General features: G+C 42.4%; 2 protein-coding genes across 10 annotated transcripts in view; one reads left to right on the top strand and one right to left on the bottom strand.

Annotated features, from left to right (window-relative positions):
• The window catches only part of rapgef1b (Rap guanine nucleotide exchange factor (GEF) 1b), a 47,121-nt gene extending 34,806 nt beyond the window's left edge, over positions 1 to 12,315 (top strand). For 3 of the 9 annotated variants that reach the window (XM_055019316.1, XM_055019314.1, XM_055019315.1), the window contains 16 exons: positions 302 to 463; positions 2,213 to 2,359; positions 2,875 to 2,967; positions 3,957 to 4,042; positions 4,451 to 4,556; positions 5,214 to 5,289; positions 5,650 to 5,738; positions 7,421 to 7,509; positions 7,981 to 8,166; positions 9,764 to 9,848; positions 9,946 to 10,040; positions 10,157 to 10,235; positions 10,316 to 10,417; positions 10,556 to 10,653; positions 10,748 to 10,876; positions 11,110 to 12,315. In XM_055019316.1, the coding sequence (XP_054875291.1) occupies positions 302 to 463; positions 2,213 to 2,359; positions 2,875 to 2,967; positions 3,957 to 4,042; positions 4,451 to 4,556; positions 5,214 to 5,289; positions 5,650 to 5,738; positions 7,421 to 7,509; positions 7,981 to 8,166; positions 9,764 to 9,848; positions 9,946 to 10,040; positions 10,157 to 10,235; positions 10,316 to 10,417; positions 10,556 to 10,653; positions 10,748 to 10,876; positions 11,110 to 11,260 (1,773 nt within the window). In that variant the 3' untranslated portion in view covers positions 11,261 to 12,315. The remainder of the gene's footprint in view (positions 1 to 301; positions 464 to 2,212; positions 2,360 to 2,874; positions 2,968 to 3,956; positions 4,043 to 4,450; positions 4,557 to 5,213; positions 5,290 to 5,649; positions 5,739 to 7,420; positions 7,510 to 7,980; positions 8,167 to 9,763; positions 9,849 to 9,945; positions 10,041 to 10,156; positions 10,236 to 10,315; positions 10,418 to 10,555; positions 10,654 to 10,747; positions 10,877 to 11,109) is intronic. The other 6 variants (XM_055019317.1, XM_055019322.1, XM_055019320.1 and 3 more) reach the window with 4 other exon arrangements.
• A 60-nt stretch (positions 12,316 to 12,375) lies between these two features.
• uck1 (uridine-cytidine kinase 1) lies at positions 12,376 to 15,456 on the bottom strand. Its single transcript, XM_023263428.3, has 7 exons — positions 15,270 to 15,456; positions 14,676 to 14,835; positions 13,821 to 13,917; positions 13,600 to 13,742; positions 13,428 to 13,522; positions 13,277 to 13,325; positions 12,376 to 13,191 (listed from the first exon to the last, which is right to left on the bottom strand). Exons 1-7 carry the CDS (start codon positions 15,357 to 15,359, stop codon positions 12,998 to 13,000), a joined length of 828 nt encoding a protein of 275 aa, XP_023119196.2. The 5' UTR covers positions 15,360 to 15,456; the 3' UTR covers positions 12,376 to 12,997.
• Positions 15,457 to 16,497: the final 1,041 nt, after the last annotated feature.

Raw genomic sequence — 16,497 nt, 5'->3', positions numbered from 1 at the left:
AGCAGTTGTCTCCTCATTCAATTCTCTGCTGTATTTAGATCTGCAGCTGTTGAGTTTATGCTTCTCAACTGAACTACAAAAATCCTCCTTAGCTTTCACCACTTTGACTTCACTTCGCTGCTAAACTTTGATTAAATCTGCTCTAATTCTGTCTTGCTTACTAGTGTAATCAACTGTTTTCTTCTTTTCCTCCCTTAAAACCCTGTTTTCCCTCCTCACCTATCCTTAACCCCCATTACTCATTCCCTCTCTTTTTATGTTCTCTTTCTATCTTCTCTTCCTTCATTTGTTTCCCTCTCAGGCCTCTCACTCTTCTTCCCCTTCCTCCTCCTCCTCCTCTTCCCTCTCCTGCCACCTCCAGCCGTCTGTAGCGGCCATGGAGGAGGCGGGCTCTGGGCTGGGCCTCAGCATGTCCGTCTCTAACTCCTACCTGATTGGCCAGGCGTCCTTGACCACGCCCACGGTGAGTCGCCCCCCCGACTTCCAAACCTCCCCATCCTCTCCCATTCTCCACTGTGGCGTGGGTGCTGTGTGGTCCTGGACTGGTCCAGGGGTGGCTTGACCTTGTCTGTGCTCCATATGTGATGCAGTCTGTCCATCTGCCCCCTGCACCTCTGAGGTCTCTGACAGGACCATACCTCGAGGGCGGGTGGTTTAGATGCTGTGTGATCCTTAATTTTGTTCATCCACTTGCCCATGTGTGCGTTTGTTTTGTTTTGTGTGTGTGTGTGTATTTTTTTAGCTGAGGCACTAGATATTGTGTGATTAATGTTTGCCTTGCGTGGTCATAAGCGTGTGCAGTTATTTGTTGTGCTTCTATGCAGCCTCTGGTTAGCCAACTTTGTGTGTTTGTGTGCGGCACGGAAGCATTCCTCCACATGACAGGTAATTATTTGACCCCATCCCTGTTTTCAGTTGGCCTCATTGAGTTGTGTGTCTGGAGCAGCTCATCCAAATATCACAAGAGACCGTCATGCGTTTGTTTGTGGTTTATAAATAACAAAATTAACCCATTGTTAGTCAGACTAGAACACTTCAACCACCAACAGGTTCTTGTTAATGAATTAGCTTCTGGTTAATCAGTGCTGTATTTCACTTAGTTGGGGCCTGACCCTACTTCATAGCTGGCCTGGCTATGTGTTATACTGTTCTGGTCAGTATTTTGGGAGGGTTGACCCATGATGGTCCTATGTTGTGTGAGGCACACTAAGACATGGTGCGGATCTCCCTCAGGATATCTGCGGTGGAATGCAGCACCAGATGGACCTGATGGAAAACACATTCCCTCTTTTTTTTGACTACTGTTTCTTCCGCTCTTCTCTCCTCATTTTCTTTATCCTCCAGCGTCGGTCGCTGTCCACGCTCTCCAGTCTGTCCCTCGCACCACCATGCTGTAACCTCTTTCCCTCCTACGTGCACACACACTTCCACACCTCCCGTTTGTCTGTTTCTGTGGAATGTTTGCATTCCTCAACTCCTTGGGGCATGATATTTTTTGGGGGTGGATGTCATAGGGCAGGAAAACCATACCACAAAAGCTTCTTTGCATATGTTGAGAGGAAACAAAGACATTCAGTAGTACACAGATTTCCTGATTTCATCAGAATTTCAGAGACAAAAAGAAAAAAGAATGAGAGGCTTTGATTTGTGATCCCTCTTCTGTGCATGAACATATGCATTCATTGGTGTGTGTGCATGAGTGCAGTGATTATCAGTGATCTGTGTTTGCACCGCTCTTGGCTGGTATGCTGAAACAGGACTGGTATGTGAAATGTGTTACAACAGGTTACCACTACCTCCCTGCTGGCAGGCATCTCCTCAGCTGGCCACACACATTAAGACATCCCTTATGTAAACATATATACATCCTCAGAGTTGATGCTGGCATATCCGTGTCCTTGTTAAACATTTCTGTCTTATTATCTTCCATGTTATCTCATTGGAGATGTTGCTGTTGTCACTGCTTCCACTTTTTTGGGTGTATGTGTGTACAGTGCATTTCATGTTCAGACACATCACTGACATAGTCAGGCTTAAATTAATGGAGGTGTTGGAGAATGAGGTGAACACTTTTTTTCCCCTCCTCTGCTTCCTATTGTTCAGCTTCTTTTTTCTATCTGCTCTGCCTTACTCCTTTCTAATCTCTTAGTCCTGTCTTTTATTATTATTTTTTCTCTTTCCTGCTTTCGCTTTTTTTCCCCACCAATCACAGAGCTTGGACCAGGTTGCCTTGACCAATGCCACCATTCTGGATGGCAGCGGGGGCGGGCCCAACGGTTCCCTGACTGGCTCAATGGGTTCTGTGGCTGTCTGTCTTCCTTCTGAGTCTTCTCTCACTGACTCTCTCCACACCTCAGCGGTGAGCTTACAAAGGATAGACACTGGAAGCACAAGCAGGATACTTACACGAACCAGCTCTCTAAGACTGATATTAAAATGTGATACTGCACCCCTTCCCTTGGCAGATTGGTGTTAGATTACAGCTGTTTGGTGTTCAGTATTGTTGCTCATATGATAATATATTGAGTCATTCACATAGTGGCATCCTGTTGTCATTATCACTGCCCACAAACTGTCTGCTGTCTGATTATTGGTCTTAAAAGAATCCTAGTGGAGCATGTTGCACTGCATGTCCTTCTTGCCAGTAAATACTATTACCTTTATATATGATGCGCTCCAGTGCCACCTGGTGGCCATGAGGATGCAGAGCTGGAAAACACATGGCTCACTGTAGAACACCAGACCTCGGCTAGCTGCTATCTCTCTCCCTTAGCTACATATTCTCACTTCACATCTGCTACACCCTGAGCAAACACCCTGTGCCCCTCTCTGCTGCCTTACGCCTCGGTTTGTGTCCCTCCTCTTTTCCCATAGAGCGAGAGCGCGAATGACGAGGGTGGGGAGGGGGAGTATGTCAACTTGTACTCTTCCAGCCAGGCCAATGGGGAGCTGCCTCTCTCCCTCAGAGTAAGTAGCTGATTGTCACGGGTGAAAGGTCAATTCCATTTCTACGTCGCGTCTCTTCAGGGTATGAATCAATTCAGATGTGGCGAGGGATTTGGAGTGAGGATTGCTGTTTCGGTGGCAGATGTCACTCTCACATCTGTTGCACTGAGCGGCTCTTATTGATTCATCTCCTGGATGGATGGCGCTGAAATGGAATGCGAATGTAGCCAAACCTGACCGAGCATGACTTCAGGTTCACAGGTTTGCCTGCAAGGGACTCGTGTGCTCTGGTTGGTGTCTGTGGAAATGATGTCCGTCTGTATGTTGTTTTGACTGCCTGGCTGGTGATTGCTGTCTCTCTGGCTGTGCTTCAACTGCAACAAGCATTTAACCTTGTTCCGATCTAACACCTGAAATGTCGCTGCTCCAAAAAGGGATTCTCAATGGTTCACCGGTTTTCAATTTTCCAATAACCTTCCCCATAACAATTTCTGTGCACCTGTGCATGTGTGACAGCTTCTGTCTATGTGTGTGGCTGTTTATATTCCCTTGAGCCAGTTTGTGCATTTGGGTTGTATTTTAGGCATGTTGGGTTGAGGTTTGTGCAAATGTGAGAGAGAAAGCAACAGAGACGATGTGTGAATGTGTGTATTTTATAGTTGTACAGTTGGTGCAGTTTCAGTACAAGTGAGCTTTACCTTCTTGTGTCATTCTGTTTTGGGTGTCATCTGTTGGGTTTTTCCTGGCTCTGACTGAGGAAAAGCTGCATTTTACCCATCAGCCCTTTGTACCTATTCTGCGTCGACACTAATAGGGATACCATCCACTGTAAACCTGGTGATAAACATCTGCACAGAGCATTCATCTTCCCCTTCAAATATGTTGCATGAGATCCTGGTGGTTCATATCTCATCAATATCTGGCTTCCTGTCACTGCATGGAACCATTCGTCAGTGATGTTCCATGTGGCAGTGCAGGGGTTGATTATTGTTTTTTCCTCCATTGATTAGGAAACGATTGCAGCTGATGATGTACTCCAAGACCCCACCCCTCAGATGCCATCCACCAATAGTAAAGAGGGTTTGGACAAGGAGAGGTAAGGGTTGTAATGTTCACATGCCACAAGTGATACACATTTGATATCAACTGTATGTACAGTACATGTAATAGACTTCTAGACTAGAATTATACTGCTTTTATAGTTAGTGTACAGTCCATCTGCCATTTTTCTTGCTAGTTTTGCTTTCTGAAATGCTCATGGAGCAGCTTCACTCACAAAACATAAAATCCCTGTATTTTAGAAGATAAAATTAACAAATGTTTTCCTTTTTTGCTTGTATAAAGACTCAAACACTGATTTAATTACTAGAACAGATGCCAGTCAATTTTCCGTCGATCAAATAATCACTTAGTGGTTACAGCTCTAGCAGGCAGAGGCATTGGTGCATTTGAAGACAAATGTGAGTGTTTCTGTGTTGATGACGTTTGGCTGTGTGTGTTTTAGGAGGCAGAAGTCAACAGAATCGGCTGGGAGCGATGAGGAAGATGTGGACGAGCTTTCCCTCATAGACCACAAGGAGATAATGAGCAGGATAACACTAAAACAAGAAGTAAGCCTGCTGATGCAGTGTACTGTTTTTAGAAATCTGCTATGACAGAATGTGCAGCAGCACCAGCATACAAAGCACATTTTATCCTGTTAGTCCTGCTCAGGCTAAAGGTCACTGTGAGTCATTCAGATGTGAAATCAGATCCAGAGATACACCACTGATAGCCATTGCTGCCCTCTGGAGTTAAGTCTCTGAAACTGCACACCTTAAACTGACAAACCGCCCTCCTCCTGCTCCACCGCCTCCTCTGCCTTTGTCCTGTGTGGTGCAGTCTGATATACAGATGTGTGAAATTGCTGCTCGCCACTCTGCAAGGTTAGGGGCAATGTGACAGCAATGATTTACAAAAGGAGATGGGAAGGAGATCAGAAATGCGAGGAGGCGAGATTTATATCCCGTCCTGACATTTAGAGGGGCCGTAGAAGAAATATTGCAGTGGTGGTGATTTTATCATTCACAAGTCTGACTTTTTCTTCGTCATCAGAGGAGCTGGTGCAGGACAGGGAGGGCTGAGAGAGGGAAGAAGGAGGAGGAAATGTGCAGGCTACCTTTTGGGCTAGACTGCATCACTCTACATCAACCACCTCTACATATTTGTGTCTGTTTTTCATTCTCTCTAATTCTCCGCACCTCGTTCTCTCCTCTTATTTTTCCCAGAATGACGATGGTCCTGATGTTCGTGCTGGATCAGGAGATATTCTATTAGTCCACGCTACAGAAACAGACCGCAAAGGTACAGTACAGCACACATTAGTACTCATATCTGTTATGTGCACTATGTTACTGTGCTTCTGGGTCACTGGCACATCTTTGTTTGGATATCTTGACATATTTGTATGCATTTTATATTTAAAGACAGATTTACGTTTATTTGCTAGCTATGATTCCTTAGTTTGACTGATATGTTAATTCTCCCCTGAGTAGCATTTTAAACAGCCTCAGTCTCTCTGTGCTTCAATTATTTGCAATGTGTCAGTCTAGCTATGTAGCCTTCACATTTGATGATGTGTTGTCAGCCTTAATTAGTTAGCTTGGAACATTGGCTGCGTGTCAACTGAAATATGCTGCTTTTTCCTCTGTTTTTGCTTGACAGATCTTGTTTTGTACTGTGAAGCCTTTCTGACTACATATAGGACTTTTATAACCCCAGAGGACCTCATTAAGAAGCTACACTACAGATATCCTTTTCAAATCACTAAACATGTCACTCTGCGCTTAATCACTTTTTTGTTGGCAGCAGGCTGTTTTTCCTGCTTTAGTCCTTATTTACCAAAGAAAAGCTTGTTTATCTTGTTTGCTCTTATTCGAGTCTGTAAGTTAAAAACATTCATAGATGGAGACCTCCCTTTGAACTGTAATCCTCTATCGACAGATACTGACGTCTAAACTACCGGTGAAAATCACGGGGTTTTTGGTGATTGTGTTTCACTTCAGTAGAGCATGTGTCGTGAAGTTTGACCTGGAGGATTGAAATCAGAAAGGAAGTGTGAGCAGGAAAGACAGTGGACCCGGCACATGCTAACTATCCAACTAAATGTCAACAGTCTTCTGCTTTTCACAGAAAATTATTCAATGATTCGATTATAATCTGAGTTTTGTTTAGACTTAGCAAGACATTTAAAGATGCTACACTGAGCTTTAGGAAATTGTGATAGGCAGTCTTTACTGTTTTCTGACATTTTAAAGAGCAAACAGTTAATAGGCTGAGAATATCATGAGTAGATGAACAGGTCATGAGGTGATGGTAAGTTTCAGCCCTTCTGTTTATACTGTCTGAATTAATGAGCCGCACTGTAGTGACAATGATAACTATGCAGTGACGGATAATGTTTATACAAGGTAATGAGGCTAAGAGAAGAAACCACAGTGTTGTTTCATGCATACATGCCATGACATTTTATTGAAAATTAGAAAATTTGTAGTACTACAGAATGTCATTAGAGGAGAGAAATGTCATTCATATTGTCTCATCTTTTAACTCTCTGAACACCAAGCAGTTTCTGGGCATTTTGTGCACCTGTCACAGCTTTACTCACTGTGAGCCTGTTTGTTTACCACAATATGAAGTCCAGCATCTCTATGGAAACAGCACAGCTATGATTAGAAGTAGAGACAACTCAAAGCTATCTTCTGTGCAATATAACAAAGTTATAATGCTGTAAATCATAAAAAAGTGAAAGTAGAATTTCTGTTATTTATTTTACAAAAGCTAGAAAAACCTGGAATAAATCAACTCAAGTGAATACTGCGTGGGAAATAATCTACATGCTGTAGATATAAACCACTTACATTTTTATTTTATTCTATACTTGTCTCCTATTTCTTCTGTGCAAACGTAGCCTGCAGTTCAACTGAAAGGTCTGAGTTTTTGTCAAGTGATGCTCGTTGTTGCTGAGTCATTAATGACTTTACAGCTGTGCCAAGGAGCTTGAATTTTAGTTGTTGGTTGTTTTTTTGTTTGTTTGTTTGTTTGTTTGTTTTTTACAGAATTTGTTTAGAGAAACCAAGACATCCCAGACAAAAAATAAAAAATAATTAGACATTTAAAACTAAGTAGTGTTGATGAAATATCACAAATAAGTGGTTCGGAAAGTTGAAAATCTGATGATGCTTTCTGGCTCTGATAAATGATGTAATTTTGGCAATGTTTGTTTTTTTAATTTTTTTAAAGCACCGTGTTTCAGACCCATGTGGTAATCCAGTAACATGTATCAGTAAAATGTGTTCTATTTTGTGGCAAATGCATTACAGTCAAAACACAAGTCTGGTGAGTCTGTAACCACCACTGTACTCCGTGTTGTTCCTGTGCTGTGCAGTTCCACATATAGACTAGTTTTCATTGTCCTTAACCACAAAGCACATATACCACGTTCTGCCACAGTCCAGACACAGTCAAGAAGAGAGTGAGCAAGAACACGTTCTTCGTGCTGGTTCGTGTGGTTGATGAGCTGTGGTGAGTAGGACTCGATAACTTTGCTGTGAATTTCTTACACATGCCAGCTCTGTGGAAGAACGATCACACAGTTTCTTAGCACCGTTTTAGTGTCTGAGATGGTTTTGTTTGTGGGTATGGCCACATTTACACAAGTGCCAGATGGACGAAGCTTTAATGTCAACCAAAATAAGACCTGATAAGCTACCCAGCTGAAACTTTATTGGTATTTATGGCGTAGTAAAATACTCATTTGAAGGTAATCAACCTAAAAGTTTATATTGAATATATATGTCCCTTTCTGATCAGGGTTTAGGATTTTTAATTGTTCCTGGTTATTGCAAGTCTTTCTTGGACATGAATCAGCCTTGAAAATCTCCCCTTTATCAGGAGCCCATCTGAAATACTTTCTTCCTTCCTCTTCTGTTTGCGGTACTTCATATTTTAACATACAATCATTTCTTCTCCTCTTCCCCTACTTTTGTCCACCAGTCTGGTTGAGTTGACGGAGGACATCTTGAAACAGCTCATGGACCTGGTGTTCACGCTAGTGTGTAACGGCGAGCTGAGCCTCGCCCGCGTGCTCCGCAAGAACATCCTGGATAAGGTGGAGCAAAAGAAGCTGCTGCGCTACACTAACTCCCTCAAGCCCCTCGCCGCCCGAGGGGTCTCTGCAAGGTACTGTGGGGTCAACAGTCTGCTATTTCTCAGACTGCTATGAGATGAAGTTAGATACTAAACTGTTAAGCTGTTTTTATGGCTCTGAACCCTTCAGCATAACAGACAGTGATTCGTTTATTTCCTGGCAGAGTTGCAATCAGAAACCAAAGGATTGCACTCATAGAATTTAAAATGATATAATTATTTCCAGATGATGCAAATGGCTGCCCTGAAAAATGTTTAGGGAATAAAACTCGGTGTACTGTTTTAATGTTGGATTCCATGGAAACCACTTAATCAAAAAACTATTTTGCCTTCCTCAGGGTGGGATCTGAGATTGTTTCCTCTTCCCTTATGTCCAATCAATTGATCAGTCATGTACATCTTTTTTCTCTGCTATTCTACAGTGGATAGAGTACAGCTCAAACATCAATATCCTCATTTAATGCACTGGACCAGATTATAGCTGCAAGCTACTTTGAAGTATAATATAATATAATATAATATAATATAAAGCCCGTCGTCTTTTCACCCAAAAGGCAATGAAATATAAATGATTTAAATGCATCACATCTTTCAGATAATGATATATAATGAAAGATGTGATCGCTAGTGTGAATAGTGTTTGTCTTGTTGGAAATATGACCGTTGTATGAAACCAAAGGTGATCAGGATCACAGACAGTCAGGACAGTCAGTTTAAAATGGACAGTGCTGGTGGGCAGGTCAACAGGCTGCAGCTCAAAAGAACAAGAACAGGTGGCTGGAAATAAATGACCTACAGTAGCATCAATATTCTGGCAGTATATTCTGAGAGCAGGTGGAGATGAGCCAATATACAAGGTGCTTTTCATTCTGCTAACTTGTCTCCTTGCTTCCCCTACTCGCGGTGGTTCCTCACATCTTAGATCTCTCGGCGAGGATACACCTGTGTTTCCTCACTCTAAGGTCTTCTATGAGTCTTGTCTTTCCTTGTCTCTTAAAGATGCATTTAATTAGAAGATTCTTCATGAAGGTGGAGGAAAAAGGATGCAAAGAAGCATAAAGTGGCATAATTTAAAGCACCCAGAGTATATGGTACATACAGGGCCTAAGGGGAGAAGAGTACAAGTGTTGAGGTGGGTGGGGAGGATTGAGTGGGAGACAACAGAGGAAAGTCAGAGGACACCTGGTGGACATATTAAGAATAGCAACAAACTGGAAGGCTTCACGGGAATGCAGGGTTTCAGGAAAGTGGGAATGTGCCTGAGAAGAGTGACATAGAGCAAGGACAGTAAATCCATCAATTATGTATATACCGCTTAATCCTCATTAAGGGTTGCACAGGGGCAGGAGTCTATCCCAGCTGACTTGGGGCAAAGGCAGGGGACACCCTGGACAGATCCCCAGTCAATCACAGGGCTACAGATAGAGACAAACAAACACACTGACATTCAGACCTATGGATGATTTTGAATCATCAGTTAACCTCGGCATGTTTTTGGACTTTATTTAACAACATGACATTTTTCCAGCAGTTCAGTTGTACCATGAGGAATCTGTTCCAGTTCTGTGGCTGCAGAAAATCTGCACTGTAAAAGCTGAAGATATTAACGAATAACTTGTGTTTTAAACAGGCCTGGAACTCTGCATGACTTCCGCAGTCATGAGATTGCTGATCAGCTAACTCTTCTCGATGCTGAACTTTTCTACAAAATTGAGGTACAGTGGCTTCTTTGTGTTAATCCTTTCAAAACCTGTTGACTGTGATTGTGTGTTTTGTAAGTGAACTTCACAAAAACTTCAACTCCAACTACAGATTCCTGAAGTTTTGCTTTGGGCTAAGGAGCAGAATGAGGAGAAGAGTCCGAACCTGACTCAGTTCACAGAGCACTTTAACAACATGAGCTATTGGTGAGACACAAATTGCAATCTTGACCAGAAACTGTAACGCTCACATCAACATCACTGCTCCTATCACTGATGCTCAAACACTGACACCGTACGGTTTACTTCTGTTCCTCCTACAGGGTCCGCTCTTTGATAATTCAGCAGGAGAAGGCCCAAGACCGAGAGAAGCTGCTCCTCAAGTTCATTAAGATAATGAAGGTTGGTTACCATACATTAAACAAAATAAACCCATGTAGTTTTATTATAGCATTTAGCTTTAGTGTATTTTTTTATTACAGCACTTAAGAAAGTTGAATAATTTCAACTCCTACTTGGCAATACTGTCCGCCCTGGACTCAGCCCCCATCAGGAGATTGGAGTGGCAGAAACAGACCTCAGAGGTGAGAGTTTTAACTTTTTTAAGTCAGGTGTCACGTGCAAAGACGGTGCAGTGGTCATGCCTCTTGAATCTACACATCTTCTCTCATTGGTTATCGATAAGTATCATACATTTTCTCTCATTTCTCCTTCGTTCTCAGGGATTGGAGGAATATTGCACGCTGATCGACAGCTCCTCCTCCTTCAGAGCATACAGAGCTGCTCTGGCTGAAGTGGAGCCTCCATGCATCCCGTACTTGTGAGTGATGTTTAGACTCATTTGGGTCTGGCGCTCAGTCACATCTTGACTCGTTCATTTATTCTGGCTGTCTTCCCGCTACTTCTCTCCACAGGGGTCTCATCCTCCAGGACCTGACCTTCGTCCACCTGGGGAACCCCGACCTCATCGATGGGAAGGTCAATTTCTCCAAACGCTGGCAGCAGTTCAACATTCTGGACAGCATGCGCCGCTTCCAGCAAGTGTAAGTCCACTGGGATACATTTCTGAAAAGGGACATATTAATAGAAAGCTTTTGAAACATCAATCACAGCAGTAAATGTCATCATTTATTTGCCACTGGCAGCAACTATAGTGTGTGCCTACTTTGTTTTTCATTAAATTTTAATATCATAAAACATTGCTGTCATCTCCGCATGGGTTGTTTGTTTTCTCAGTAATGAATTACAGCATTTATCAAACCTCTTCTGATGTCAGGCATTATGAGCTGAAGCGCAACGAAGACATCGTCTCTTTCTTCAACGACTTCAGCGACCACCTGGCAGAGGAGGCCCTGTGGGAACTGTCGCTGAAGATAAAGCCCAGAAACATTGGCAGGCGTAAGACGGACCGCGAGGAGAAGACCTAGGGCCCGTGGGCCTCCGACACTGACCTCCAACTGTGCTTCATGACACTAACTCCACTTTACTACAGACTGAGAGAAAGACAAATGGAAGCTATCCGCTGAAGCTAATGGGAGACTCATTGTGGGGAATTCAGAACAAACTACAGACAACTGAAGCGTCGCCGAGGTTTACAAAGAGCTGTGCTGCTCTGGGAGATTACATTTGGCACGACTGTGGCTCTGGCATTAAGACGGAGAGATTCATTGACTGTGGTGAAACGAGAAGAAGCCTGGTGCCAAGGAGGGGTGAGGAATCACAGAGCGGACAGGGAGACACTACGGAAATGACTAAAGTCTGCTCCCTGGGCTCTCTGTTTTAGAGTGGAGCTGTTGCGTGTGTGTGAGATTGAGCTGAATGGTCCATAACTCTCCAAGTTGCTCCTTCCTCTTCCTTATGTATGTGCCATTTGTTGGTCATCTTCTGCAGCCCTCTCCCCGAGTTCCCCTCAAACAGCAGAACCTCGAGAGCAACCTGCCGAGAACTGTGACGTCAACACGCAGGCTGCAGACCCGAGAATCTGCTGTGGACGTGAGGGGATCTGAACTTGAAGAGAAGATGGCCATTATAGACTGGAACCTATGAGTTTGTTTTGAAACGTTTTGTGTAAGAATAATGTATGGTTATGAAATGTATTATATACAGTGCTCCTTTTGTTCTTAAAAAGGATGTTTATGCTTATGAGAAGAGCTTCGCTTCTCCCAAGTGCCATACATATGTGCACTAAAAAAAGCAAAGCAAAAACACAAAAAGATAAAATACTAAAGATGCTGTGATCTATGTAAGTCATACTGAATCGAGTGCCGTGTCCAAGTGTAGAGAACCATCAGGCAATCACAATCATGTCCCAGTCATGTCGGTGTGTGAAAGTGTTTGTGTGCGACTGAAGTCCTCAGCGACTTGTGTGTTTGTCATTCCAAAATGTGCTGTAGTAAATCATTCAGTTTCTTTTGGGATAATTGTCAGAACCAACACATCACACTGTGCTCTCAGACTCCAATAAAACAGCTCAGTTTCTATACATGCTGTGTTGGTCAGAAGTTTGATTCCCTTTAGCAAAAGTCACATGACCCTTAAAAACTTCAGAAATATTTTTCCGTTTATTGTTGTATAGAAACAGAGAGTGGAAAGTAAACTTAAAAAATTACAGTAAGGCAAAGAGTCAGTGTTAAATAATGAAAACGAAGCACTTGGCATCACGAGGTGTAACACCACAGGAACATATCTGGCTCTGATTTAACCTTAAGAAGCTATTAAACAGGAACAGGGAAAGCAAAACAACAGTTTCATATTAACGTAATTTAAATATATTAATCTCAAAGCGACAAAGCAGGAGTCGGTTTCATAAGGTGCAAAAGCATGACTGAAATTAAGCAATTTAAATAACATTTCTTACCATTATTGTGAAGATCATTTCAGTAACAGGTCATGTGACCACAGTTAACACTAAAAAACCAAAGGTATCATGGAAGACTGTTAGCCGTGATAAAGAAATAATCACCATATTGGTTATGTACCAATAATCACAGTAAAAAGATGGAGAGGTTGCAACTCTTGAGTGGTTGAGATTGTGGACAACATTTAAAAAGGCTGCGGAAGTTGAGACACTTTCTGACTCACTCTGCACAAATCTGTAGCAGCAAATCCAATTCAAAGCTCATAATCACAGTCTGGACAAACTCTCCTCATGCATCCACGTGGCCTCAGTGAGGCCGACTACTGGGCTCCAGCAGGACCCTTTTTCCTGGAGGGTTAACGGCTCCGTTCTGCAGGTCACTCTGCTCAGAAATGGCCCGCTTGAAAGCACGTCCGTGACCGTTAATGGATCCACGCTGCCATTTGCAGATGTCACCGTTCAAAATATCTTGGATGTGCTGCACGATGAGGTTGATGGCCACTGAATAGAGAGAAATAAGAAATTTTTCAAACACCCCTGAACATGAGATCTTGGAAAATCATCTGTTTTACAAAAACACTCTTACCCATATTGTCAACTCCCCTTGGAATGATGACATCAGCGTACTTCTTAGTCTGGAGAAGACAAAATATATCACAGAAATAAAGTGAGATTAGCTAGATAACGCTTAATGATTTACTAATAACCACATAACTAGGACTGACCATCGTACTTACAGGCAAACAAAACTCCTCAAAAGCAGGCTTGACAAACGTTGTATACTGACTGAGAATCTGCTCCAGGTCTCTCCCTCTGGTCATGTCTCGCAGAACTACAGGAAAATCAGTTCAAACTGTTGGCACACTGTGACGACATCTAGAATAATGTGTGCAAGAGAGACATCGGTACCTCTGCGAGACAGTCTGACGTCTGAATCTGTGTCCACAAAGAGCTTCATGTGAAACATGTCGCGCACTTTCTGGGGGTAGAAAACAAGGATCCCCTCAAAGAGGACCACATCTGCTGGGTAAAATGTGATCCTGTCTTCCAACCTATCAACACACAGCAGTCTTACACAAAGACACTGGAAAAGGACAACAGAGGATTTTTAATCATTGCTTCCTTCCTACCTGGAATGGGTGACAAAGTCGTACGTTGGCACTTCAACTACCCTGCCCTCCACAATGTCCTTCAAGGTTTTGTACATTAACTCGTTGTCGAATGCCTCTGTAACACATTAAACAGAAACAGTACAACTTAATTAATGCACTGCATGAATCATTTGGTGAATTTACTGAAAAAGGGAGCCAATATCAACATCAAAAACGGCAAACCCATGCAGTCTTCATTAAAGTACTGTTTGCAGTCCGTAAGTTGGTGTTGCATGTGAGTAGATGTGGCGTGAAGTCTTTATGTTACATACACTACTACATTAGTTACTCAGCGTGTTCTTTGCCAACTGCTAAGAAAAACTGCAAAATGCTTGCTTAAAAATGTCCAAAAGTAGATTAGTGCAGAATAGATCTCAGACCCATGCTACACTAAGTAACAGCAACTAGGGGCGCAACTAACAATTATTTTCACAGTTGATTTTTTGATTAGTTAATTGGCTATGTGGTACATAAAATGTCAAAAAATGTCTATCAGTGTTCTCAAAGCCTGGGATGGTGTCCTAAAATGTAAAATATATCCAGTTTACTGTCATAAAGAGGGAAAGACACTAGAAAGTATTGTCATTTAAGAGGCTGTAATCAGCTCTAATCTGTATTGGCTAACAGCAGTGCTGTATCATGTGTAGAGTAAGAACAAGCTTGCTACACCACAAAAAGACAAATAAATCAATACTACAGAACACAGGTAGGAAGTCACTGATATTGGTCTAAGTTTCAGTGTCCACCCTTATTAGTGTGACTTTTGAATAAATGGAGAAAGGCATGTGTTGTTGTAATGGCTGTAAATAGTGCAGTATGCAGCATGGTCCCTACCTGGGTGATCAAAGTTGTACTGGCCTTTCAGTGCTTTGGCCTTCTGATCTGGAGTCAGGACTCTGTAGAAGCTGTCCTGGCTGATAATAGCCACCTTCCTCTGGCGGTGGTCCACCTTGTTCTGGCCCAGCAGCTCCATGATCTTGGCGCAAACTGTTGACTGTAGCAGAAAACTTCGTTCACTAAACTGCTATAATTATTAATGACATACAACAGCGTTTTGTTGGGTTAAACCACGAAATGAAATTAGGCTTATAACAGAATTCAGAAAAACAGAAGAGAACAAAAGCCTCGTGGAAACTGAAATGTAGCATCAGTGACCTTCCGAGTTTAGTGTTTATCAGCTGACCAGTTCGTTACAGCGGCTAATTAGCTGTAAGAAGCTCTTTGCCGCTAATGTTCACAAATCGGGGGGTGGCACAGGCAGTAAAGAGTAGTAATGACTACTGTGATGATGGTGAAATAATGTAAACATTCTGTAGGCGTGTGGGCGTGCCAACGGGGTTGACAGTTTGATGCATGCTAATGTAGCAACAAACTATGCTAAGCTATCCGAGATTCTAACTCCGGTTACAACGCTTAAAAATGATTTACTTTCCCGCTGGCTGTTCCTCCGCTAACCCCGATTAAGAAAGGACGATGTCGTGGCCTCTCCGCCTCGTCTAAAGCTTCGACACCCTCCATAGCAGCCAAAAGGAGCAGAAAAAAACGCAGAAATGTAGGTAGCTTAACGGAATGCTAGCTTTGCTACTTGTAGCCGCAACAGTGCGCGGTTCTCGCGAGAACTGACGCTGTCAACTCCGTGAACCGCTACACTGGGTCAGCTGGAGGGACGCACTGCTGTTTGGTGCTAGCTTGGATCTGCCAGAGGGACACTTTGCTGCGTTTACTTATCTAGATCTCTCTCTGTGCAAAAGTAAAATTACTTCCAGATGTTACTGACAGTTTAAATTAACATTGTAAGAGTTTGTTAAGGGCATAGAATTACAGGTGAATTATCAGTTTACAGCTGAGATGACGGCCACAGTTCATGGTCTTCAGATGATATAGGTTTACACACTGAGGTCAATCAGGAAGATCTATTGTTTGTTTTTTTACAATGTTCTTTTAGAATACTGATTTGTGATTTTAGAATACTGATTTGTGAATTTGTGAACTGATAGATATATAATATAGTTGCACATGTGGCATTAAAAAGTAGTTAATGTGTGGATAAGACAGTGAAAATATCTCTAAATATAAAGCATATGATGAGCATTTGGTTTCTAGAGTAAATGGCTTGTTTAAAAAAAATAGTAAAGCAAAAAAGTGAGGAGGACTGTGAGGCCTCATATTAGAGGCGCTGTTGGGATCTTGACACACTGATGGCACCATTTCCGAGTTATTTCAGACTTGAAAATTTGAAGCGTTGTGCTCTAGGTAAAGTATGGTCATCCCACTTTCTCTCTATGTTTAACTCATGTTTCACATTAATATCATAGTGAATACAGGTAAGCTTGGTCAATGGTTCTCAAGCTGTGTGCCTTGGAATTAGTCCTATTTTTAGGATTTAAGAACTATTATCATGTGAAAAGGTGTGCCTGTGAAGCACTTGTTTAAATGAATTTGATTTAATAATAATTTGGGTGACCAGCACTTTAATTATCCCAGGAAAAGAGATGCAGTTGCTGGTAAGGAGAAAAAGTTCACCCATGAATTCCCACAGAACAATACTCCAAACAGTAATATTCAGAACAAATTTCCTGTCTATGTGCATAATATTTTGTGTTGCCAAAGATTCTGTGTGGAGCCTTATCATAACTTACTTAACTATGGCAACTTA

This window comes from Amphiprion ocellaris, chromosome 17, assembly GCF_022539595.1.
Source record: "Amphiprion ocellaris isolate individual 3 ecotype Okinawa chromosome 17, ASM2253959v1, whole genome shotgun sequence".
Taxonomy (NCBI): Eukaryota; Metazoa; Chordata; class Actinopteri; family Pomacentridae; genus Amphiprion; species Amphiprion ocellaris.
Note: the sequence above shows the minus strand (reverse complement) of the source record. Positions and strands in the feature narration are given on the sequence as shown.

Excerpts from the sequence above, each read along its gene's own strand:
- uck1 (XM_023263428.3), bottom strand. The coding sequence starts at position 15,359 with ATGGAGGGTGTCGAAGCTTTAGACGAGGCGGAGAGGCCACGACATCGT. Across the intron at positions 13,523-13,599 it reads CGTCAGACTGTCTCGCAGAG|TTCTGCGAGACATGACCAGA; the intron begins GTACCGATGTCT and ends ATTTTCCTGTAG. Across the intron at positions 13,192-13,276 it reads AAGGGGAGTTGACAATATGG|TGGCCATCAACCTCATCGTG; the intron begins GTAAGAGTGTTT and ends CTCTCTATTCAG.